Source organism: Macrobrachium nipponense, chromosome 28 (genome assembly GCF_015104395.2).
Source record: "Macrobrachium nipponense isolate FS-2020 chromosome 28, ASM1510439v2, whole genome shotgun sequence".
Classification (NCBI taxonomy): domain Eukaryota; kingdom Metazoa; phylum Arthropoda; class Malacostraca; order Decapoda; family Palaemonidae; genus Macrobrachium; species Macrobrachium nipponense.
The window spans coordinates 40,403,280-40,429,375 of NC_087217.1; the positions used below are offsets into that span (position 1 = coordinate 40,403,280).

A 26,096-nucleotide genomic window follows, 5' to 3' on the forward strand; every position below is an offset into this window, starting at 1 on the left:
GCTGAAGCGGTAAAAAAAAAAATGTCTCCCGTGTGCCGGAGGTGTTTCAGAGTGAGCGCGGAAGCGAAAATAATAATTTTTTCAAAAAATCACAGCATGCTTAGTTTTCAAGATTAAGAGTTCATTTTTGGCTCCTTATTTTGCCATTGGCTGAAGTTTAGTATGCAACCATCAGAAATGAAAAAATTTATCATTATCATATATAAATAATGCAATATATGATAGCGCAAAAACAAAATTTCATATATAATTGTATTCAAATCGCACTGTGCGCGAAACGGTTAAAGGTAACAAGTTACTTTTTGTTTCGTTGTAATGTACACTAAATTGCGATCATTTTGGTATATAACACATTGTAAAACGATAAAAACAACACAGAGAAAATATTATCACAAAATAATGCATGAATTCGTAACGCGCGGACGTAAACAAATATTTTTTCAAAAATTCACCATAAATCTAAATATTGTCCTAGAGACTTCCAATTTCTTTCAAAATGAAGACAAATGATTGAATATTACTATACTATAAGAATATTAGCTCACAAATGCAGTTTTCGACCATATCTGACGAGTTAAAGTTGACCGAATTTCGAATTTTTTTATATATATTTTTTATATGCAATTATTTCGGAAATAAGAAAAGCTACAACCTTCAAATATTTTTCGTTTTATTCTACATGAAATTGCGCACATTTTCATATATAAAACTCTATGAAATGCCTAATATGAAACGGAGCAAATAGTCCGAGAATGGGACGTACGGATTTCGGAGATTTGTGGCGGAGAATCAGCACGCGGAGGGAAGGAAAGTTTTTTTTTTTTAATTCACCATAAATCTAAATATTGTGCTAGAGACTTCGAATTTGTTTCAAGATGAAGATAAATGACTGAATATTACTAAACTGTAAGAGTTTTAGCTTACAATTGCGTTTTTCAACCATTTCGGTAGAGTCAAAGTTGACCGAACGTGGTTTTTTTTCTATTTATCATGATTTATATGCAAATATTTCAAAAATGAGAAAAGCTACAACCTTCAATTATTTTTTGTTGTACTCTACATGAAATTGCGCACATTTTCATATATAAAACTTTATGTAACGGCTAATTTAAAATGGTAAAAACATTACCACAATCGCACGTATGATTTTTTCGGAAGAGTTACCGCGCGGACGTAAAGAAAATGTTATTTTTTTCATAAACTCACCATAAATCGAAATATTGTGCTAGAGACTTCCAATTTGTTGCAAAATGAAGGTAAATGCATGAATATTACTAGAATATAAGCGTTTTAGCTTACAGTTGCGTTTTTCTACCATTTCGGTAGAGTCAAAGTTGACCGAAGGTTGAAAATTTGTCACTTATAATTTCTTATATGAAAATATTTCAAAATTGATAAAAGCTACAACCATGGGTTGTTTTTAGTTGTATTGTGCATGAAATTGCGCACATTTTCATATATAAAACTTTATGTAACGGCTAAATTAAAATGGTGCAAACATTACCACAATCGCATGTATGATTTTTTTCGGAAGAGTTACCGCGCGGACGTAAGGAAAAATTTTTCATAAATTCACCATAAATCGAAATATTGTGCTAGAGACTTCCAATTAGTTGCAAAATTAAGGTAAATGATTGAATATTACTAAAATATAAGAGTTTTAGCTTACAATTGCGTTTTTCGACCATTTCGGTAGAGTCAAAGTTGACCGAAGGTTGAAATTTTGGCACTTATCGTTATTTATATGAAAATATCTCAAAACTGATAAAAGCTACAATCATGAGTAATTTTTTGTTGTATTCTACATAAAAATGCGCACATTTTCATATATAATACTCCATGTAACGGCTAATTTAAAATGGTACAAAAATTATGTCAAAGTGACGAAATAATTTCCGAGATGTGTCACAGATACTTTTTAGTGCGGTAAGAATGAAATTCGCGCTTGCGCGCCTGCGTAACGATTGTAAACAAAACAACACCTTGATCCGTGAACTCCCAGCATCCCCCAAGGCGCGTGATTCAAGAGTTTTCAGCTGGTAGGCCTAAAAGTATTTTTCCGCGAATTTTTAAAAATACTTTTGTATGTCGACATAAAATATGTCCAGTCGGCACACGAGAGACAAAAAATGTCGACGTGAAATACGTCCAGTCGGCAGTAAAGGGTTAATAAACATTTCTTGTCAGCTCCCCACTCATATCCAGAGAGTACTTTCAAAAGATAAAAAGATGCTTTTATTTTATATTTAAGGTTATCAATGTGTTTGGTCCTAGTGAGTTTTGAGTCAAAAGTCATTCCCAAAAATTTGACATCGGCAGCATACAGTAAACTTGATCCTTCGAGTTTTAAATTAGGTAAAACCTGCTCCTTTAAAAGCGGATAGCAACACTCTTACCAACTGAAAATTTAAAACCATTTAGCTAGGCCCATTTGGAGAAAGAATCAATAGCTTTCTGTAGATATCGACGTTCAGATATAGCATCGTAGGCAGTGCAGTAAATGGCCAAATCATCCACAAACAATGAAGCTCGAACTGGGCTTGGAACTTCATCCAAGATGCTATTTATGGCAACAGGAAAGAGGATCACACTCAGAACACTTCCTTGTGGAACACCTTCCCCTTGTCTAAAGGGGGATGATAGAAAGTTCTCTATTCTCACTTTTATAAATCTCTCAGATAAGAAGGAATAAATAAACCGAATTAAGTTGCCCTTAAAACCCATTTTCTGTAGTTGTTTAAGAATTCCATTACGCCAAGTAGTAGGTAAGCTTTTTTCCAAATCAAGTTAGACCCCTATTGTCTGACACTGATTGACAAAACCCTGCTGAATTTGGTTGGAGTCTCATAAGGGTGTCGAGGGTAGATCTATTTTTACGAAACCCAAATTGGAAAGGAGAGAGAAGGTTACAGGCAGTCCCCAGGTTACGACGGTGTCGGCTTACGACGTTATGAGGTTACGACGCTTGTCAATAGATGTTATTTCCAGGATTACGACGCATGTTCCAGGGTTACGACGCCTACAACGCTCATCTGGGAGATGAAATATGACACCAAAAATGCAAAATAATCAATATTTGAAGGCTTTTTGATGAAAAATGCCATAAGAATGCAGTTTACGTAGTTTTCAATGCACCCAAAGCATTAAAAGTAAGGTTTTCTTTGGATTTTTGACGATGTCCCGGCTTACGACACGTCTCAAGAACGGAACCCCCGTCGTAACCCGGGGACCGCCTGTATTTGATTCTAAGTGCTATACCAAGCGATGATTTATCATTTTCTCCATTAGCTTGCAAACACAGTTTGTTAGTGCTATAGGTCTATAACTTGCACTTTGTTGGGATCTTTACTTAGTTTCTGAACTGGGATTACGATGGAAATTTTCCAGGATCTCTGCATACTTCCAGTCTCCCAAATCTCGTTAATGATCTTAAGAAGGTAGCTTTTGGCCTCTTCAGGTAACTTCCTAAGCATTATATATAAAATTGTATCTTCACCAGAAGTGTCATCTGTTGAAGAGTGCTTCATGTAGTTCTTAAAGAGAGAATCTTGCATTGTATGCCTCCTGGTTATCACCAGATAGATTCAGATTGACCTGAGAGTTCCTGATTCTTTGGAATTCTATTAAGGCTAGAAATATTGGAGAAATGTTGACCCAATGATTCAGCTACATCTGAAGGGTTTGTAATGAAGTTATTTCCTACTCTCAAAGAGGGAGTTTTGGGTGGCACAAGTTTCCTTGCAAGTTTTCGTAGCCTTTTCCATACAAACCTTGATGGTGTTGTCCAATACTCATATGCTTTAATGTGTTGTTAAACGATCCAAATGGTTTATCTAGATGGATTTCCTTTTTATACTTCTCCCAATCAGTTTCTAATGGCTTCCATTTCTGTGGCATTTCTTGCAAACTTCAAAGAATAGGATAGTGATCACCGCCATATAAAAATTCATTAACTGACCAAATAAAATCTAAAGCTATTGTAAATTAACATATACTCAGATCAATAGCAGAATAAGAATTAAAATACACATTATGGTAAGTCATAGTACCATCATTTAAAATCACAGTATCTTTATTATTAATAATGTCTTCTATAATTTTACCTTCATTATCTGAAGTATGTCCTCCCCATAATGGATTATGGGCATTAAAATTACCAAGAATAAAAAATGGTTGTGGCAGTTGATCAATTAGTGATTGGATATCAACATTTGTGAAGTTTGATCTAGGAGGCAGGTAGATAGAAAACACAGTATAATCTGCTTATCTAATGTGATCTTAAGAGAAACAGCCTGTAAATTTGTACTGAGGGCTACAGATGAGCATTCCAGTGATTTGCTCACAACAATAGCTGCTCCTCCATGTGCTCCATCACCCACGGGAGGGGTGGACATGAAGATCTCATAAATAAGTCTAGGATTGAACTTCTCTGGACCTAATTGAGTTTCCTGCTGGAAAATTACTCCAGGATTACTTTCTCTTAGGAGTACTTTAGATTTTTAGCACGAGAACACAATCCTTTATAGTTCCATTGTAGGATGTTGAATAAAGCCATTACGAATCCGATTTTGGAAGCCTTTCTTTTTTCCTTTTTGGGTGGTCTAAAAATAGATGTTTTTTATGACTAAACATGTGATCTTTATTTCTCCTAGTTTAATTTTCTTTAGGGGGAGGATGAATCTCTACCATTGTAATTTGTGCCACCTCTTTACATTGGTGGTTGTTTTCCATTGAGGTACTTGCTTCACTTGAAGAAAGTACACTACAGCTGTTATATAACAAAGCATACTCATTTGGAGTACATGGGGGAGAGCCTGAAGGAGTCCTTCCTCTCTTGGGGTTCCTTAACCCTTAAACGCCTATTGGACATATTAAACGTCAACGAAAATTGTCTGTTGGGTGCTTAACTGACGTAGGATACGTTGACGCAAAAAAGTTTTCTTCAGGGATGCTGGGAGTTCACGGATCAAGCTGTTGTTTTGTTTAGAAGCATTACCCAGGCGCGCATGCGCGAATTTCTTTCTTCTCGCACTAAAAAGCATCAGCGACACATCTCAGAAATTATTTAGTCACTTTGACATAATTTTTGCACCGTTTTATATTAGCCGCTACATAGAGTTTTATATATGAAAATGTGTGGAATTTCATGTATAATACAACAAAAAACAACCCATGGTTGTAGCTTTTACCAGTTTTGAAATATTTTCATATAAATAATGATAAGTGCAAAATTTCAACCTTCGGTCTAATTTGACTCGATCGAAATGGTTGAAAAACGCAAATGTAAGCTAAAACTCTTACATTCTAGTAAATAAGTGTAAGGAGTTAGTGCGAAAGTTGTTGGCGACTGTACCAGAGAGCGTATATGAGTTTATTAATCTGAAACGTAAGGAGATAATGCGATGGACGAATGAAAGGTGTATGAAAGAGAGTAAAAGTGTTAGTTTTAGGACTGAAGTAGCTGAGGTTATACAAGAGTTTAAGAGCTATAGGGAGGCAGTTTTAGATGGGGCAAGGCAAATGGCAGAGCAAGTGGTTGATAGAAGCATTAGAGAAAGTCATGTGAGTGTAGTTAGCTGTGAGCGAGAGCAGCAGTGTTACAGATGTGGTAAGCCAGGACACAAGAAGAATGAATGTCGGTGGGCGTTAGCAGCGTGCTTCAGGTGTGGGCAGACGGGCCACTTAGTGAGTGAGTGTAAGAAAGATAGGGATATTAAGTGTTATAGGTGTGGATAAGTAGGGCGTACAGCTAGTGGATGTCGGGGTACCCGTATGAATGTGATTTGTGGCAACTGCGGGAAGAACGGGCATTATGCTAGGATGTGTAGAGAACAGCGTGCGAAATGTGTTGAATGTGGAATGGAAGGTCACGTGGCGAGTGTGTGTAGGCAGAAGATGATGTGTCAGGTTGGGAATTCGGGAAACTGAGTGTTAAGGGGATTCAGTTGGGTGGGTCCTCTAGTATGCCACAGTATGTTAGGGATAATGTGATGAGTGAGTGGTTGAAAGTGAGTAAATGTGAGCCAAGCATCAGTAAGTAAATGGGTCTGGGAGATTGGCAGTTGGTGTTGGTTGAGTATGGAAGAAAGCGGAAGTTGGTAAGGAAAGGGAAGGAAAGGGAGAAATGTGAGCTGCATGATAGAAGGGCTAGTGTAAGGTAAAAATGGTGGATAAGGCATGTAGTTCGGATAACTTTGAGGGAAGGAATGATACTTGTAGTGTGTGTGGGTGTGAATTGTCAGGGCTTAGTGAGATTTCAGCAGGAAGGGAATCAGGTAGTAAGGACGTGGTTGGCAGTATGAATGAGTCTCTTCAGGAGTTTGGCAGGAGTGCAAATGAGGTAAGTGATTTGGTGGCAAAGTTAACAGCTGCTGCAGATGCCAAAGTAGGGTGTTCCCCTGTAGTACCTAGGGCTACCACTGCCTCTGCTCCTGACGGCGTGCGTTTCTGACCTTTCCCCAAGTTACGAGAGATATTATGACAAGAGTTGGAAGGGGTAGATGAGATAGTGAATGGGATTTGCAAAAATAGTAGTGAGGGAGATGTATAGTCGGAATCTGACAGGAAGTGGTCTGGGAGAAGTGGATGGTAGTGTTTACGAGGGCCCTCAAACAAGATCCAGGGGGCCTGTGTCCGAGCATCCATGGGTGTTGTGGAAGGCTATTCAGTGTGGGTGTTGCAAGTGTAAGGAGACGTTGCCAAATGTAACAGGGGAGGAAATATGGAGGAGTTATGGGAGGTCTATTTGACAACGTCCTTGAGGATTGAGAGAGAGAGAGAGAGAGAGAGAGAGAGAGAGAGAGAGAGAGAGAGTGTAATTGCTGGATGGATAGTTAACGACTGAATTAGCTGTTGGGAGTTCTGGATTGTCTGCTGGTGCAGTTGGTGTTAGTTGTTGGGATCAGAGTTTTGAGGCAGTCTTTTAGTCAGTCTTGGGTTAGAGCCTGTGATAGTCAGTAGTGTCGGCAGCAGTCTACTGAAAGCATTGATAGTCAGTAAGTTGTGTGTTTTTGATTTGTTGTTTAGTTGTTGTTGAATTGATATCATTTGCTTTGGAGTTGTTGTGCTTATGAGTTTCTGCTGAGTTATATGTGAGTTGTTACAGTTGAGGGTTGTTGTTGGGGAGCTGTTGTGGTTTCTTGGTGTGGTTGTCAGTTGCTGAGGGTTTGTTGCTGATGAGCTGTTGTGATTACTTGGTGTTGTTAGTGGGTGTGTGTGTTGGCTTGCTGTGTTGTTGATTTTTTTGTGTTGTTAGTGATTGTTTGTGTGGTGGTCTTTTGTTGTGGTTGTATTCCTTGTTTGTTGTTGTGTTGTTGAGTTTTGGTTGTATTCCTTGTTTTTGGTTGTATTGTTGAGTTGTGGTCCTTGGTTGTTGTGTTGTCCTTGATTGTTGTTGTGTTGTTGTTGGCTGTGTGTTGATTTGTAACGGTTGTTAGTGTCTCAGTGACCTCAACCAGCAGACAGCACAGCTTAGCCCTGAGTATCTGGAGTTGGGTGAGTACATGTGTTTGTGTTGTTGTTGTGTGTAGGTATAGAGGTCAATTGTCCTGCATGTATTCCGTAGTGTAAAGAGGAGTGTGACTGAGGGTGAGTTTGGCATCTGGATTGATTAAGTTTATGTAGGGGTGATTTTGCCAGCTTGTTTTTTGAGCTTGTGATCCCCCCACAAGCTCAGAGTTTTTCTGGCTATGCTCCCATTACAAAGCAGTTCGTAGTTAGTCTACACGACTGCATTTCTTTGCCACGAGGCTGAAAGATCTCCCAACTAATCAACATTTTGTGCACGATATAAAACTTTGTCTGTGCAATACATTTTGAGTTATTTGTGGTAACAAATATTTTTACTTGACACCGCTTTTTTCGTGAATGATTTGTGGCTGAAACCTGATTTTCAAAAGTACAGACTATATCAAGAAAGCAAGAATATCCACAGCCTGTTAGAAATTTTCCACGTCTTTTTGCAATCTTTGAATGTTACAGCAACTGTCGAATGAAATCAAGATTAGGGTATGAATTTCTTAAGAGTTAACTTAAATACTACGGCCCTTCAAATTTTATCTAGCATAGTGCAGCACGATCTTGGCAGCCAATCACCCAGTTTCCCAGGTATCTGTGCACCAACTTACCGTCTTCTGCCTTTCCCCGTTACAAGTCCGTCGCCAATACTATAATTCTCTCTCTCTCTCACCATACTTCTAAAACATACTTTTAAAAATATATATTACCACTCAATCTCCCAAAGAAAATATAATAAAATTAGGTAGTTATAAATAGGCCTATGCTTTCACGTAAGCACATTGCTCTCTCTCTCTCCCCCCCACTTTTAAAACACATTTGAAAAAATATTATCACTCAATCTCTCAAACTAAATATAATGAATTAAGTATCTCTATAGATAGGCCTATGCTTGAGCTCTCTGTCTTTCTCTTCCAAGTTTCTTTCCCCATCACCACATCATCTCTCTCTCTCTCTCTCTCTCTCTCTCTCTCTCTCTCTCTCTCTCTCTCTCTCTCCTCTTCTCTCTCTCTCCACTTTTGAAACATTTGAAAAAATATTATCACTTAATCTCTCAAAGTAAATATAATGAATTAAGTATCTCTATCGATAGGCCTATGCTTGCACACACACTCTTTCTCGACATAATTTTTCATTCTTTACTGTATTGTTCCTCACGATTTCCACAAGTACTGCCCCAATTTTAAAACATTTTCTCTCACTGTTTAATATCTGTCTTTAATTACGCCTGAATTTTACATCAGTTTAGTGTCAAACATTACTTATAAGTAAGGTTTCACAGCAGGTTTTAAAAAAGGATGATCAATATTCTACCCTGAACTGATGTTACCAAACCAACACTAATGAATAATATAGAGCCTGTTTCTACATTCAAGTATAAATGATTATAGGACTTCTACAAAATCTTTATGGAATAAATAGCCTGTTTCTACATTCAAGTATAAATGATTATAGGACTCCTAAAAAATCTTTATGGAATAAAGTTAACGGAAATCTAAAAAGCAACAAACGCTATGATTTTGAAGCTCCGCCCCCTTTCAAGAGTTGCCAGGTGTGGCATTATTGAACAATATATGTCCAAAGATTTAAAAAAAACTGTATCTTAACTTTCCTTGCCGAGTGTACCTGAAAGAATAGTTTGGTTAGTACAGGAGACCTTCCTTCCAAAGAGCAAGGGCTCACCAGAAGAAACCGCCCTCTCCAAATGGAAGGAAGCCTTGAAAGCAGGGGTGGATCAAATGCAATTGTATTTGTATTTGAATTGCATTTAAATACAATTTTAATGTATTTGTATTTATTTGTATTTGTATTTTAGCATCCAGAGAAAAAGTATTTTGTATTTGTATTTGTATCATGGCACCCAGAAAAAAAGTATTTTGTATTTGTATCTATATTTGATATTTTGAGTCAAAATCATTTGAGGACAGAGAGAGAGAGAGAGAGAGAGAGAGAGAGAGAGAGAGAGAGAGAGAAAGTCAACAACCATGGTTTACGAAACTATGACGGGTCATTTACACGTCGCATACACATCGTGTACGAGTACACATCGTTTTCCTGTACAACCATCCCTGCCCCACCCACTACCATGATGGTAGTTGGACAGAGATAGCACTACCGTCCCTGTCACACTCGCTGTCGCTGGTGGCGTGAGTTATGTACTACTTAGTTTATTGGCAGCACTGACACAAGTGACAAGCGTTAGCTGTAGCGAAGGGGGAGGACGACATACAATACCTCAATTGTGCCATAATAGAGGTAAGGTGTTTGTGTGTGCATGCATTCTCTTTCCAATTCTAATTTTTTGGCAATAACAACCGTTCATAGGACGTGGACCTGCTAGTAATAATAATAATGATAATAATAATAATAATAATAATAATAGAAGAAGAAGAAGAAGAAGAAGAAGAACAACAACAACAACAACAACAACAACTAAGTGAAATTAAATTGATTATCACTTCCCATTTTTTTCTCTTTGCAGATGGATAACAAAGACATTGATACACCAGATGGCCCTTCAATTGGGGATGAGGAGGCCCTGGAGGACGTACAATTGCCTCAACTATCAGCTACACTGGCAAAGTTTTATTCTGTCAATGTCAAGCCTACTGACAAGAATCTCATAGCTGACTGTTTGCAGTGCAAAAAGTCGTATTCAGCATCATGTAAGGCAACATCTAACCTAGTTATCCACCTCAGAAGAGTTCACAAAGTTCAGTATGCTGAATATGAGACACTGAGAGCTGAAGAGGAAAAGAAGAAGCATGAGAACTGTGCATCACATCACAAAATAACCTCGTTCTTCAAAACCAAGCCTCCACAAGAGAACAAATTGAACACTAATCACATCAAACAACAGTCTATGGTAAAGAAACTCTTAGACTCCATTGCATATGACCACGTGCCTTTGAGTATTGTGGAAAGTAAGACTTTTAGAGCTCTTCTACATGAAGCAGAACCACACTTCTTGTTTCCAAGCAGAACCATACTTAGAAGCAGTTTACTTCTGCAGAGAGCGAAAGACATTGAGTCGCAATTGATGAAAGAATTTGAAAACCTCAGTCTTATTTACCTGACATTGGACCTCTGGACGAATCGAAAAATGATGTCTTTTTTTTGCTGTCACTGTGCACTTCATTAACTCATCATGGGAGCTGAAGTCGCGTGTCACTGCTTGCGATCAGTTTGTGGAACGACACACAGCTGTGAATATTGCTACAGCATATGAGGATATAGTCACTAAATTCGGAAATCGTGGCAAGGTGAGGAAGGTGGTTGCAGACAATGCTTCGTCTATGGTGAGAGCATTTGATGTCTGTCTACCAGGATTATATGGAAATGAAGTGAGCAAAGAAAGTATCGATGAAAATGGAGACACCGATAACCTTGATATTTTGGTAGAAGAACTTGATTTGAATGAGGTCCTTGCCCTTCTTCCACCGGATCGGTCCAGTTGCTTTGCACACACACAACAACTCTGCATACGAGATGTCTTCAATGATCCCTGTGTCAGAAACAGCGAAATTGCAACTGTGATACAAAAGTGCTGTAGTATTGTAGCTGCAGTACGTCGATCTACTGTGGCAGCATCATTCTTGGAAAAGATTGGGGTTTCACTGCAGGCTGCCAATGCTACTAGATGGAACTCTCAACTGACTATGCTTAAGTCAGTTCTCAAAGATGTCAATGGTGTCAACTCAGCTATTCGTCTCCTAGGATCATGCAAGACTGTAGAAGAATTGAAGGGAATGGAAATAGCAATGCTAAAAGAAGTGATAAAAGTTTTGGAACCATTCCAAGAGGCAACATCGCAAGTGGAAGGAGAAAACATGGTGACACTTTCTTGCGTTGCACCAGTTGTATTTGGCCTTGAGCACAGCCTCAAACTATTCATGGAAAGTAAACCAATCTACTGCTTAAACTTGGCTAATGCACTACAGTCTTCTATCAAAAAGAGGTTGCATCCGTTTCTTGAGAAGACTGGCGTCATTGCCGCAGCTGTCATGGACCCAGGTTTAAGCTGGCATGGCTGCCATGTGAGGAAATAAAAAAGGAAAAGATTTCGAAGATTGTGGACTTAATTACTTCAGAGTTAACTCAGTCATCTTTGAAGAACACAATTCCGGAGAGGGAGCCTTTCATCACCATAAGCACCAATCAAGACAAGGCTGACATGAGTGCAAAATGCCCTCGTCTTTTTGCCTACATGCCACCAGCTGGGAAAATAAATGTAAGTGCATCAACAAGCGACACTACAGTGGTAAAGGCAGAACTTGAGTCGTACCTAGAAGAAGGTGTTCTGGCTTTTAACGTGAACCCACTGAGGTACTGGCGTGAAAACAAGAGCTTCAGCATTTTGAAGCCTTTTGCAAGAAATATTCTAGGGTGCTGTGCCACGTCGGCACCATCTGAAAGAGTCTTTAGTAAGGCCGGTAATTTTTACCCTCCTGAGCAAGCAAAACTTGGCCCGGAAAACTTCCGGGCATTAATGATGATTAAATGCAATTATGATATATAGAATGCAGATATAAACTTGTGTGAAAAAATGTTATATAGTTTGCAAATTTTCAGGAGGATTTTTTATTAGTAGCTTTGAAAACTGAAAAAAAGAGTACTTGTATTTTCATTTGTATTTTCTGAACCAGTGATTTATTTTTTTTTTATTTTTAGATTTAGGAAGAAAAGTATTTGTATTTGTATTTCTAGATTTAGGAATAAAAGTATTTGTATTAGTATTTTGTATTTTTGGAATCCCAAACGAAAGTATTTGAATTTGTATTTCAATTGTAAAAAGTCAGTATTTGAACCAACCCTGCTTGAAAGATATCCAAGATTGACAACTCAACTGCCTTCCTGCCTCAGGGGTTCAACTATAACTTGTTCAGAACGAGCAATTGGAGGAAAAGTTACTCCCTCAGGCATTGCAACAACAAGCACAGCTTGGATGGAGGGAAGGTGTCAAAGGAGGCATTACCCTCCCAGGACGAGAGAAAACTTCTTAGGGTCCCTCCTACTCCTTGAAGCAAACTTGACCAATTGTTCGGTCGGCTACTCTTGACACTCCAAACTGACCGCTGTCTTCCTGCCTCAGGGGCTCTCAACTATAACCTGTTCAGAAAGAGCACTTAGAGGAGAAGTTACTCCCTCAAGCATAGCAACAACAGGAACAGCTTGGAATGAAGGAAGAAGGTGTCATAGGAGGCATTGCCCTCCCAGGACATGGGAAAACTTCTTAGGCTCCCTCCTCCTCTTTGAAGCAAACTTGACCAATTGTTCAGACAGCTACTCTTGGCACTCCTAACAAGAACTGTTAATTTACACATGTGCTTCCTACAGAAAACAGTAATTAAGGGTCTATTTCTATGGAGGACAGAAACTTGCCACAGGATTTATTTGTCCCTCTGCACTGCCTCCTAATTAATAATGGTTTTATCTCCTTAGATGAAGCAGGCTCAATTGACTGATGCACATATTTTTAACTCGTATCCACAAAACTATGAATCAAAGGACATGAAAGAAGATACTTAGAATCTATTCGTAACAGGGCTAAATGGCAGAAGTCGCCAGAAAATCGGGAGATACATCTGTATTCAATGCCAGTTTGAACAAAGATGGAGTGCAAACCAACAGGTGGGTTGTGCTTTCCACTACCTGTTGGTAGTTAACTACCTGGATTTAAAGTCTGAGTGGCCATTTCTAGCTTACACTTGAAGCAATCTCATACATAAAGAATGAAGGTTTATAAGTATTTGTGTGGGAACCAACAAGTCCTGGATGTAAATTAAAAATATCAGAAAATTTTTATTTTCTGGTTGGCACCATTTATTTGATTATTTTTAAAATTTACTTTGTCCTACTTTTGTTGACAACATAAAACAATTTTGTTGTCAACATAAGCATTAAAAATATATACATAATATGCAACAATTAATACAATATGAAAATTAGCAGACTTCCATATAATAAGAGTTTACTTTTTTGTAACTGTTATAACTAAATTAGATACACAAATCCTTTCATATTTTCACTTTGCAATTGATAAAAAAAGTGACTGAAAACTAGAGAAAGGTTGGAATCAAATGTTGGAACCCCAATTGAGAGGTGCACCAGTCATACTGCCAAGTGGTGTTTCATCGTTAAATATTTTCCTTGAAAATATATTCTACTGAATGAAGTCTTACCTATCCCAATCTTGATTTTTGGTGTCTAAAAGAACCAAAATGAGATCAAAACGAGACAGTAACGGTGATGCCAAGGCAACATTAATTGTTAATGACTCCTCTGGATCATACTGTCCTTTAGGGTTTGTTGCTGCTATAATGCTGCATCGAGTATTCAACTTACATACAAGGCCAGCCTGTGGGATATAAGCAATGGTTAACTCCTGACAAAGCCGATAACATCTTTGATTAATTATTCTAATAACCAAGAAAATATCACTGAAATGGGAGCTGAGTCCAAGGAAACAGTAAATTTTTAGCATAAAAAACCACAAACCACTTGATTATTACTAATGGGGGGGGTAAGTACTTGAATAACTGACTCAACATCCAGGAAGTAAATCCATAAAATCCTATTCAATGATCTGAAATGAAACACTCACATGATGGTTTACTATGCTACTGCATATTTGTTGATTTGTTAATTAATTTTTTTTTCTAATAAGAGGGTCTCTTCTTTCTGTATTTTCTTTTACCTCATCTTACTTCTTCCTAATGAACACCAAATTCTATGAAAGCTTGAATTTCAAGTCAATGGCCCCTGTGGGCTTGTTCCATACGAATAAGTTTCATCTTCTGAATAATAATAATAATAATAATAATATTGTAATACAGATATGCATACGGATCACCTGGCATCCCTGAATCACATGATCATGTGTGCAATTCAGTAAGACCCAGACACAAGAAGAGAATTAACAATACGGGATGGCAGAAATACAAGGAAAACTGACTGAAACGGTCAACATGTGGCAATATGGAATGATCTCTCAAACTTGAAGGAGAGACTTTTGAAATAGTACATATTAAAGCCACAGTATCAAAGCAGATTACAACAATTCTGGCTCCATCATTTCTACACAAAGAAAATGTATATTTTCATAAAATTTATTATTTGGATACTTACCTACTGTTGAAGATAGCTATATCTTTGCACCAGCATTCAAAATAAAAGAAGATAGTTTGGCTGATCCAGACAACTGTCTTGTTCACATATCTCCAAAAAAGTGTAGTTTGAATGTTTCAGCTCGTCACAATTCTTGAATGCCCGCTAAGTTGCAGGGAGGCTGGACAGGCTCTACTATAACAGTAGTTCATAATATCTATTACAATAAGTTCATAATAAAGTTCATTATGAAACTTTACATTATCTGGGATAATCTTACCTCCTGTCAAAATAAAGATAACCAAGCCCCATATTGAGAGAAGGAAAAAAAATCCGCTTAGCCAAACAAACTAAAGGTTTTCGATTAAGTACTCGCTGTCTCATCCTCAAGGATTACCCTTCCATGGTCTATCCAGAACTTCAAGTAACCAGAGCAATTACAAAGAATTCTCTTTTAGATGGTCTTGTGGCAGAGTAGTGTGTCATAATGATAACAATTATAACACGCAATAGAGTATAAATAGATTCAGGATAAGAGGGCTCTTTCTCTTATCCTCAGAGAATCCTGAACCCAGTTTACCTGAGTCAAAACCTGAATGAAGAAGTGGCGAAGCGCATATACATAATCATATTGTTTACATACGGCCAAAAACAGACCAAGAAGCTATTCTTTTCTGGTTGGCATGGTTGCCGGCATGTAGGGGTAAGAGGGGGCACTTGCTCCCCCCCTGAAATCTTGGAAAATTATAATATATATATATATATATATCTATATATATATGATATATATATATATATTAATTATATAATAATTATATATAGATATATATATATATATATATATATATATATTAGAAGTAGAAATTAATGTGTCAGTGAATTATGTGGTATCAACTTTTCTGGCTTGGAAACAAAGGAATTTAATGAGTGTGCATTGTGGGGCCGATGGCTGTTCAAACAGCTGCCATGGGGATCTTAGAGTGTGGCGGATGTATACATCCATTTGTGCGTGCATGATAGGTCCAACCGCTCAAGACACTTATGAGAAAGCACACATTCTTTTGAGATAAGGAGGAAGATGGTTCAGAGGACATCAGGTGCTGGTACAGATCCCATCAAAAAGGTATGGCACATATTTAAATGACTTAGAAACAGTTGCCTTTGAAGAGAGAGAAGTGTGAAGTGTATACATTTATTTAACATTGTGTGGTGGGGAATATAATGGATATGTCTCTTTGTTTCAGATGGGTCCCATGTCATTATTCTAGAAACGGGATTCTCTTAAGTTTGACTTTCGAAATGTAGTAGTTGACAATTTGGATTTTGGGGTGATTATTTAGACTAATTCAGGAGAATATAATGACAATTTACAGTTCTTTGTGGGTCATACCCACTTCTTAGATATGACCTTTTTTTTAATCACTTTGACCTATTTTATGTTCATCTGGTTTGGGAAATAAATAGCATATTTTTGTATTTATGTGAACTCATTAGCCTAGTTTGACAATGCTTGCAGAGAGAGGCCAGCCCACTACTAAAAGGTAAGAGTTGCCACTTATATTTTTGACAGAGGGGGGGAATATATATATATATATATATATTATATAGATATATATATATATATAGATATAATATATTATATATATATATATATATATATATATGCACAGTAGTACCTCGACATACATGTAAATTGCCTAATTCTTTCCAAGCCCAACAAAAACACCCCAGTAAATTTTATAATAAAGCTAAATTGACCAATAAACAATGAAATACACCAATTTGGACCATTCAATACCTAACTTAATATGTAGTGCTATATGTACCTGTAAATAAAGTGTATTAGTGTACATGGTATACAAGAAATACTGTACTTACATATGTATGTATGTAATAAAATGTGGAACCTTACCTTTCGAGTGAGGCTTCTCCGAAAGTGGCAACAGAGGAGGAGGACAAACGGCAGAAAATTTGTTATGTAGTACGTACACATAACGAAACACATCAACAAAACCATAACACTTAACTTTACAAAAAACATAGAATTATTTTTTTTTGTCTTTTTTTTATTTTTACATTTTTTTTACTTTTTTATACTTTACGTTGTTTTTTATTTTTATACAAAATTTCACTTTCTTTACCACTTTCAACTTTCTGTTTTACTCCTACTAAAGGCCTCTTTAAAAAATAACTATCCAATGAAGATTGCTTCTGCCTACTTTTCACAAAGTTCCTGAAACAACTTAGGCAGACACCATTGAACTGCACAAGCATACGACCTGTGTAAGTCTTTTCGGGGTGTCTCTTCTACAAATGATTGCACCTTATGAAAAGCAGCTAGAGCATCCTTAATTTCTCCCATTGTCATAGGGTCGTCGTCCTCCTCCTCGCCACTGCTAGAGAACTCTTTTTGAATGACGTTATGTTGCATGGCCTCCAACTCCTTCAGGTCATCCGTTGTAAGCTCCTCTTGGTGCTCCTCGAGAAGGTCATTGATGTCGTCCTCGTCGACGACCAGCCCCATGGACTGCCGAGTGCAATGATCTCGTCAAGATCTGGTTGCGAAACAGTTTCAGGATCATCAACTGTTCCTGAATCTGCACCAGCTTCGCCCACATCAAATCCCATGAAGTCTCGGGCGGATACGGCATCAGGCCAGTTTCCTTGAAACCTCCTGCCAAGCTTGATCGATGAGTCAGATGCATATCACAACATCGAAAGCTCCTTCCAAAATTCACACAGGGATGTCGAAACATCTCTTGAAAAGATGTTTCGTATACAGCTTCTTGAAGTTCGATATCACTTGCTGGTCCATGGGCTGGAGGAGAGGGGTGGTGTTAGGCGGAAGATAAAGAACCTTGATAAAAGAATACTCCGCTAGGATATCTTCCTCGAGGCCAGGAGGGTGAGCAAGGGCATTGTCCAACAACAGCAGACATTTCAGAGGGAGGTGCTACTCTTCCAAAAATTTCTTCACTGTCGGGCCGAAACACAGATATACCCACTCGGTGAACAAAAGTCTCATTACTCAGGCTTTTGCAGTAGCCCTCCACAACACTGGATGCTTCTCCTTTAGCACTTTGTGGGCCTTGAAGGCTCGAGGAGTCTCCGAATGATACACAAGTAGGGGCTTCACCTTGCAATCCCCACTGGCGTTCGAACAAAGTGCGAGCGTAAGGCTGTCTTTCATAGGCTTATGCCCGGGTAGCTTCTTCTCTTCCTGTGTGATGTATGTCCATGTCCAACGAGGCATTTTTTTCCAAAAAAGGCCAGTCTCATCACAGTTAAAGACTTGCTGAGCTGAGAACTGTAGCTTTTATTGATCGTCATCTCGTCGAACGTCTTAATAAAGGTTCCGGTCGCTTTCGTGTCCGAGCTGGCCGCCTCCCCATGCTGCACCATCGAATGGATACCAGTCCGTTTATGGAATTTTTTGAACCACCCATGAGAAGCCTTAAGTCTGGGGTTGGCGTCGATGTCCCTTCTCCTCTGTCGTCTTCGGCCTGGGTAATCAAATCGCCGAAAATAGCACTGGCCTTGTGGCAGATTGCCGTCTCGGTTATCGTATCGCCAGCGATTTCTTTGTCTTTTATCCAGACAAGAAGCAGCCTTTCCATCTCGTCGTGCACGTGGCTCCTCTTGCTAGACAAAATAGTCACGCCCTTGGAAGGTGTAACTGCTTTGATGGCTTCCTTCTGCTTAAGGATGGTGCCTATTGTCGACGGATTTTGGCCATATTCCTTGGCGATCACACTCAATCGCATGCCAGCTTCATACTTTTTAATTATCTCCATCTTTGTCTCCAAAGAAAGTATCCTCTTCTTTCTGTGAACTTCAACTTTCTTGAGACCCATGACTACGTATATACTGTACGTAATTAAGTTATGTAGTATACGTATGTATGTACTAAAGTTCTCACTCAACACGATAAAGTAGTATTACAACAAAATCACTAACGAATTTACGTTAATAAACTAAATCATATAGAACGAACGAATTCCACGTGCTTATGATAACGATGCCGCTGCAGAGTGGCCGAAGAAGCGCACCGCTACGTAGATGCACGATGGGAGAGATGCTGACCAACAGGAGAGCAGGATCTTATGGCGGTGACTAGCATCAGGAACCAATGGGAGAGCGGGAGGATGGTGGCGAGTCTACTCAGTTGGCGGCGCGTGAGTTTTAAAATTGTTATCGGTGGTCCGGGCGAATCTCGGGACTTTACAGCAACAACCTTTCGTATCCTGAACTATTTTCGTATGTAGAGCCAAAAAAATCTTCGTATTTGCTTTTGTAACTCGAATTTTTCTTAAGATGAGCCTTTCGTATGTCGAGGTACCACTGTATATGTGTATATAAAGGATTTTGACGAAGGAAAAATCTATTTCTGGGCGATGGGGTTCGTGTCGCCCAGTGAAATAATCCTTTAGTTCATTATTTCTAAGGTAAATGAGCTAACAAATACCAGAGAAAATTAAACAAAAAGATGTCAGTATAACTGACTCGCTCACCCAAAATAAAAGAAGGGTGTCGGTATGGTAACTGGGGCGAGTGAGACCACTACCACGAACTTCTTGCCATTTAGAATTCTCCCACACCAAAATCCCCAACTGAGAGAGCCGACCCATAGGTCGAGGCGGCAACTACTACCACTACACCCCACGCCACGCCGACTGCCGCGCCTCTGGTGGCCATCCTGAAGTTAGCAAGCAATCTTGGGCGACAGGGCAGGGGCAGGGTGGGATTTCACTGGGCGACACGAACCCATCGCCCAGAAATAGATTTTTCCTTCATCAAAATCCTTTTTCTGGGCTCAGTTCGTGTCGCTGCGTGAAATAGTACCAGAGAAATAGCACAAGATTGAAATAAATATAAGGGTCTCAATAAAACTAAAAGTAACCTACAATAATATAATTAGAGAATAAGGTATATACAAAACAAGAAAATCAAATAGGACTTATCAGAAATATGTACAAAACTTAAATCTAAACATATTTCAACTTATTCTCTAGGTATAAGTTATGAAATTACATAAACAAAATTTGACTTAATATTTAGGAATTAGTAATTCATAACAATACAAATCTTCAAGCAATATATACAAGGCAGGAGTGTGAAACCCTAGCATTAAAATAAGGGAACACACTCAGAGATCTCATAAGATACAAATCAATGTGGGTGTCCCTAGCAAAAAAATAAGGGACACACCACTAAGTCATAATCATGAGCAGCTAAGGCTAAAAGGCGAGGTGTAGAGCGTAACAGCAGGTTAGATGAAATGTTAATTGAGGCAGGTAGAAAGGAGATCTGGATCTTCAACTACAACTACTGAGCAATGTCAGGGGATACTATGTTTCCCGCTGCCACTGCCGGAAATTTTAAAGATTGCAAGGACTTTAAATAGTGACGCTTAAAAACTGTCCGTAATTTCCATCCAGTATACTTTTTCAAGTCATCAAAGTTCATATGTTGGAAATAGTTAATGGAGGTGGCTACTGCCCTGACATCATGAGCTTTAGGGAATGAATCAGGGTTTGCTTGTTTAATAAAATAGAGGATCTGTTGTCTTATTCCTTTAATCGATAAAGTACCACCTTTCTCTCTCGTAAAGAGGTGACCCGAAGAAGAAGAGGATGTCCTAGACAGAAAGGCTCGTAAGGTCATCACTGGACAAAGTGGGAGAGGGATGACTTTCCAAGGATCCCACCTTAATGGAGGATCCTCATTTTTAGCTAAAAAGCTGCGATCTGGGGAGAGTAGAACTTCTCCTGAGGGGAGGAATTCTATATGCCCCGCATCTCTGGACAGAGCCGACAGTTCTGAAATCCTAGCTCCTGAAGCCAGACTTAGCAAGAAAAGCGTCTTTCTTAAAAGCATCATGAAAGTACACGTAGAGTTGTCCGTATCTGAAGCCAGTTGGAGGACGTCAATTAGGAACCATGACACCGAAGTAGGCCTTACGGAAGGTCTAAGTCTAGCACAAGCCTTGGGGATAGACGTAAAATAAGAATCTGTTAAGTCTACAGTATATTAAAGCCCAGCTGGAAGATTTTCTTCAAGGCTGACTTGTTGGTAGTAATAGTGCTAGCTGCTAACCCTTTTTCAAACAAGGACCTAAAAAAGGATATAGCTGAATTGACAGTCATGGTTGTGATGTTTGATTCCCTCAGGAAAGATGCCAACTTCTTAACTGCAGCGTCATATTGTCTCAGAGTCGAATCCCTTTTATCTGATTCCAAGAAAAGGATGTTCTGAGGATCTATATCTGCATCTTTTTTAGCCGCAAACTTCATGAAGTCCATAAAGTTAGGGTTTTGAGAATTCCTGAGGAAGCGAACACAGTCCTCATTTGTACTGACTGAGAGAGTCTGGGATTGGGGATCCGTTGAGGGCGAAGACCCAATTCCAAAAGTAGAGGATACCAGTTGCTCTTCGGCCAGTCCGGGGCTACTAGGGCCACTTGTCCCTTGAAAGTCCTGAGTTTGTTCAGAACTTTCAGAAGAAGATTCACTGGAGGAAAGATGTAAATCTTCTTCCATTGATTCCATTCTATGGACAGAGCGTCTTTGGCATATGCCAGAGGGTCCAGGTTGGGAGCCACATAGCATGGAAGCTTGTGGTTCGCTTGAGAGGCGAAAAGATCTACTTGGAGACCTGGAACCCTCCGGCATATCCACTAGAAGGAACTGTTGTCTAGGGACCATTCTGATTCCAAGGGAACTGACCGGGATAGAGCGTCTGCTATCACATTCCTTACTCCCGCCAGGTGGGTGGAGGAAAGGTGCCATTTGTACTTGTCCGCTAGGGAAAAGATGGCTATCATGACATGGTTCAGATGCCTTGATTTGGATCCTCCCCTGTTGATGCAGTGTATTACTACTGCGCTGTCCAGAACCAATTTTACATGAGAGTTCTTTGGTGGAAGGAGCCTCTTCAGGGTAAGATATACTGCCATGGCTTCCAATACATTTATGTGAAGCTGGCAGAACTGCGGTGACCAAGTTCCTTGAACTTTTTTGAACTGAGAGTACCCTCCCCAGCCGCTTAGTGAAGCGTCTGTGTGGATAGTTAACACCGGAGGAGGGTATTGAAGAGGCACCGACATGGACAGATTCTTCGGCTGAGCCCATGGACGCAGATGGTTGCGAAGAATTTGCGGGATTGCTGACAACTTGTCCCAGGATTTGACATTTGCTCTTGAGCGCCAAATCCGGTTTATGTCTTTCAGTTTTGCTTTCATCAAGACGTTTGTCACTGAAGCAAACTGGAGAGAACCTAGGATCCTTTCCTGGTTTCTCCGTGAAGCATATTTGTACTTTAGAAATTGCTTTACTGACTTCGCTATTTCCATCCTTTTGGCTATCGGAATTGACAGATTGTGAGAGGTTAAGCCCCACTGAATGCCGAGCCATTGAAATCAAGACTCCGGAGTGAGTCTTGACTTTTCCCTGTTTATTTGGAACCCAAGGTATTCCAGGAATTGAATCACTTTCTTTGTGGCTCTGCGGCATTCCCCGACGGTTGACGCCCAGATCAGCCAATCGTCGAGGTACGCTACTACCATTATCCCTTGCGATCTTAGTTGTTGAACAACTACTTCCGCTATTTTGGTGAATACCCTGGGGGCTACATTCAGTCCGAAGGGCATCACCTTGAACGAGAATGCCTGGTCGGTCTCCTAGTTTGAAGCCTATGTAAGGGCGAAAGTGTCTTGCAATTGGGATATGATAGTATGCGTCTGTAAGATCGATAGAGGTGGTGACGGCCCCACGGGGAAGTAAGGTCCGTAACTGCGAGATGGTCAGCATTTTGAACTTGTCGCAGTGAATGGATAAGTTTAACTGGGACAAGTCTAAGATTACTCTTCTTTTTAATGAGCCTTTCTTTGGCACGCTGAACAAGCGACCTTGAAACTTTAAATGCCTGACTCTCGATATTGCTCCTTTCTGAAGGAGTTCCTCCGCATAATCTGTCAATTCCTTCGATGGAAGTTGAAGGAATGGTCTGGGTGGAGGGGGGCCTTTGATCCAGCTCCAACCCAGACCTTTTGACACAATACTTTGTGCCCATTTGCTGAACCCCCACTGGTGCCGGAAGAGGAACAGCCTCCCTCCTACCTTGGAGATCTCACTGTTGCTGTGCGGGGTGAGCTCCACGGCCGCCACGGAAGTGTTTGCCTCTGTTGATGACTCTGCCTGTTCCTCTCTGGCGAAATGCACCTCTGGCCCTGCTTCCCCTGGCAAACCGGTTGAAGTGTTGAAAGGCCTGGCCTTCATACACCTGGTTGAACGCCGGGGAGACAGCGTAAGAGGTGGAAGGTTGTGCCTGAGGTGAGATCAGGAGAATAGGCTGAGTCTGGCCCTTCGTTGCGGCGGGTTGTCCTGGTTGGGTGACTGGGACAGCCGAGACTGTCTGAATGAAGTGCTGAGGTTTCTTTTGATAAGGTTGAAACCTCTTTGTCTTCTTTAGTTTCTTGCCTGAAGCAGAAGAGTCCTTTTTTCTCTTAGCAGAGAGGCCTCAACGATCTTTGAGACTCTGATTGAGTCTCGTCGCTTCGTTCTGGACCTCTTTAACCGCCGACTCCGGGAAGAGGTCCGCCCCCCAGATATTGGAGGAAAGCAACTTATTCGGCTCATGCCTAATAGCTGCTTCCTGGAGGACATGCTTTCTGCAGTTGACCCTAGCCACCACAAACTCATACAAGTCCGATTGAACTGTATGAGTCTGTGACTTAGCCAAAAGCTTGAAGAGCGGTTCAGACGCATAGGAGAGGGCCACTACTTCCGTCATGACCATAGTGCTTAAGGTCGTTGCCAGCCTGGACCTTGCCTCGAACTCCGCTTGGATGAGGTTGTCCGGAAGCCTGGGAAGTTTCTCGCCGAACTGGTCCATGGCACAGTCCGGTTTAAACTTACCCACCGTAAAGGTGGCTGGCAAGTCCTCCCACATATCGCCAAACAAAGGGAGAAGAGGAGATGTGGGGTCTGCTTCTCTCAGCTGAGGTAATGGATCACCTTTCAAGCCTGCTTGGATGGTGACATCAGCAATCTTCGTCAGGAAGGGAAGTGGCGCTTCCTCTTCCGTCGTGAAGATTGTGAACGGGCTCTTGAAAGCTTGAAGCCTGGTATTGATACAATCCCAGTCTTCTAAGCAGTGAAGCCATTCCCTCTGTGCATGATCCCTGCTTTAGAGAACTGTCTCTTTCGGGATCTTGTCCTCCCTATTTAGTGCTGCCTCCGTCAGCCTGGCATATCCCATGAAAGGAGGCTGTAGGTTTGCGGGGTGGAACTCGAAGTCCTCAATCCTTCGAGTTCCGCACTCAGGGATGGAGATAAGGCCATCCTTGAAAGGGGATTGCTCATGGAGAATGCCGGGAGGGTTTCATATGCCAGGAGTTGAAGAAGACCGGCACTAGCTGCCGGAGGAGTAGCTTGAGGAGCTTGATTAAAACCAGAAAGGAGGTTCTCTTGAGTGGACATTCTGTCCGAAAGCTGGGTGAACATTTGTTCCATGCTTGACCTCAAGGAACCTACCACGTCTCCCACCTGCTGCATCATTCCGGCGGAAAATACAGCAGGGTCAAAGCTACTCGTAGGCACAGAACCTGACGATGTCTCCGAGAGGACTGCAGTAGAAGAAGGGGAAACCACTGACTCCGCCGGAGTACAGGATCTCTCCCTGGAGGACTTGCTCCTCGACCCTTTTGGAAGTGAAGCTGAAGAAGAAGAAGCTTTCACTTTCTCTGCACCTGGGTAAGAAGCCGGAGACTTATGAGCCGAAGAAGACGAAGAAGTCTTTTTGGACGACGTCTTCTTAAGGGTTTTCTGCTCTCTGTGACCCTTCACCTTGGGGACCACAGAAGCAGCGGGTGCACTATACGGGAGCTCAGCGCCTGTAAAGCCCTGAAAGGAAGAAGAAGAAGGGACAGGATATAAAGATCCAGAGGCACCCAACCAAGGGAACCCCTTGAGTGTCCAACGTACCTACCTCGACCAACAAATCCTCTGCACCTACTGCCATAGGCTCTACATTTATATCCAGAGTGGCGACCTCCGCGCAATGTCCTGGCCTGGTCCTTCCTTAAGGCATTGCTCCACCTGTTGCTGGATCGAAGAGATCGTCGGAGCCGCCGCAGAAGGGTCGACGTAGACCGTCGACTTGCCTCCGGGGAACAACAGAACAGCCATCCTCTTCTCTAAGATGTAGGGCTGTCCTTTAGCGGCGTTTTTCCCGAATCCGCCGACCCAGGCTTTCAGGGTCGCGAGAGCCGCCTCCTTGACTGCGGCAGCCTGAAAGAGAGGGCTATTATTAACACTTAAGTCTAAAGGTGAACCTTAACCACTAGACTAAGATGAGCTTAAGCTTAACAGTATATCAGAACTCATATTGCATGAACGTGCTGATGACGAAAAGTACTTACACCTTCCAAAAACTGGGTCACAAGCTCATAACAGATGGAGCAAGCTTCGTGAAACCAGACCTGCAGATTACCATGGCTGGTGGAGCAGGGAGCATGGGTCCTGCAGACCTCGTGCCCGCAGGGGTCCTGCAGTACGGCGTTAACAGCCGGGATGCTGGCAGTTGGTAGCCTGTAAGTGATGCTGGCAGTTGGTAGCCTGTAAGTGGAAAGATACATGAGTATCAAGATTACACTCACAAGTCTACTCTAGTACTCCGCCGCATGCCGGAGTTTGATGAAAAATCGGGCATAATCCCTCCCCTGAGAACCTTTTGGGGTTAAACAGGTGACACAATGACTCCGGTGTACACCGGAGAAGGAAATTTCATAAACCAGAGGTAAATATATAAATAGGTATAAACATATAACTATAAAGAAATTTCCAACGGAGGACAGGGGAGGGAACCCAAGCTTAAGCTAAATCACTTAAACTAAACTTAAGCATAGCGAGAACGAAATATCGGAGAACGACTCCGAAACGCGGAGCTGTCCAACGCTACCGGAAGAGTGCCCCTAGGGGTAAACACCGGAGATGATGGAACAACGGATAGCTAAAGGACCTACTGAAATCATATTTGCTCCGGTGGTTGGCGGAGCCTACCACCCTCCCCATAACCGATGGGACGCCGGGGTAGAAGAACCAGAGGTCCGTCTGCCATGGGGTGGAGGGGGGGGGGTTAAACTAGGAGGGAAGAAATCAGATCCCGTGTACTCCGGGGAGCGCCGGCGCAACCGGAGAGGGGGGAGGCCAACCCCCCCCCACACTGGAGCACCCCTGAGCGCAAGGGAGAACAAGGTCACTCCCAGCCTAATGGTCTGTCCAAGCTCCCCTACTCCCTCCGCGTGGGGAGAGAGGGAGCCGAGCCCGGGTGGAGCGAGCAAGGACAGATCCTCCCTCCCTTCTACTCTATGGCGAGAGAAGAAGGGAGGGGGGGGGGGGGGGGGGAAGCAACTGGGGACGGGCGTCCAGCAGTACCGCGATCGAGAGTGGACCAAGGTACGATAACACAACACA

General features: G+C 41.1%; 1 protein-coding gene across 3 annotated transcripts in view; it reads right to left on the reverse strand.

Moving 5' to 3' along the window:
* The window catches only part of LOC135201684 (DNA helicase MCM9-like), a 722,480-nt gene that overhangs the window by 162,969 nt on the left and 533,415 nt on the right, over positions 1-26,096 (reverse strand). For all 3 annotated transcript variants that reach the window (XM_064230820.1, XM_064230819.1, XM_064230818.1), the window contains one exon: positions 13,698-13,873. In XM_064230820.1, the coding sequence (XP_064086890.1) occupies positions 13,698-13,873 (176 nt within the window). The remainder of the gene's footprint in view (positions 1-13,697; positions 13,874-26,096) is intronic.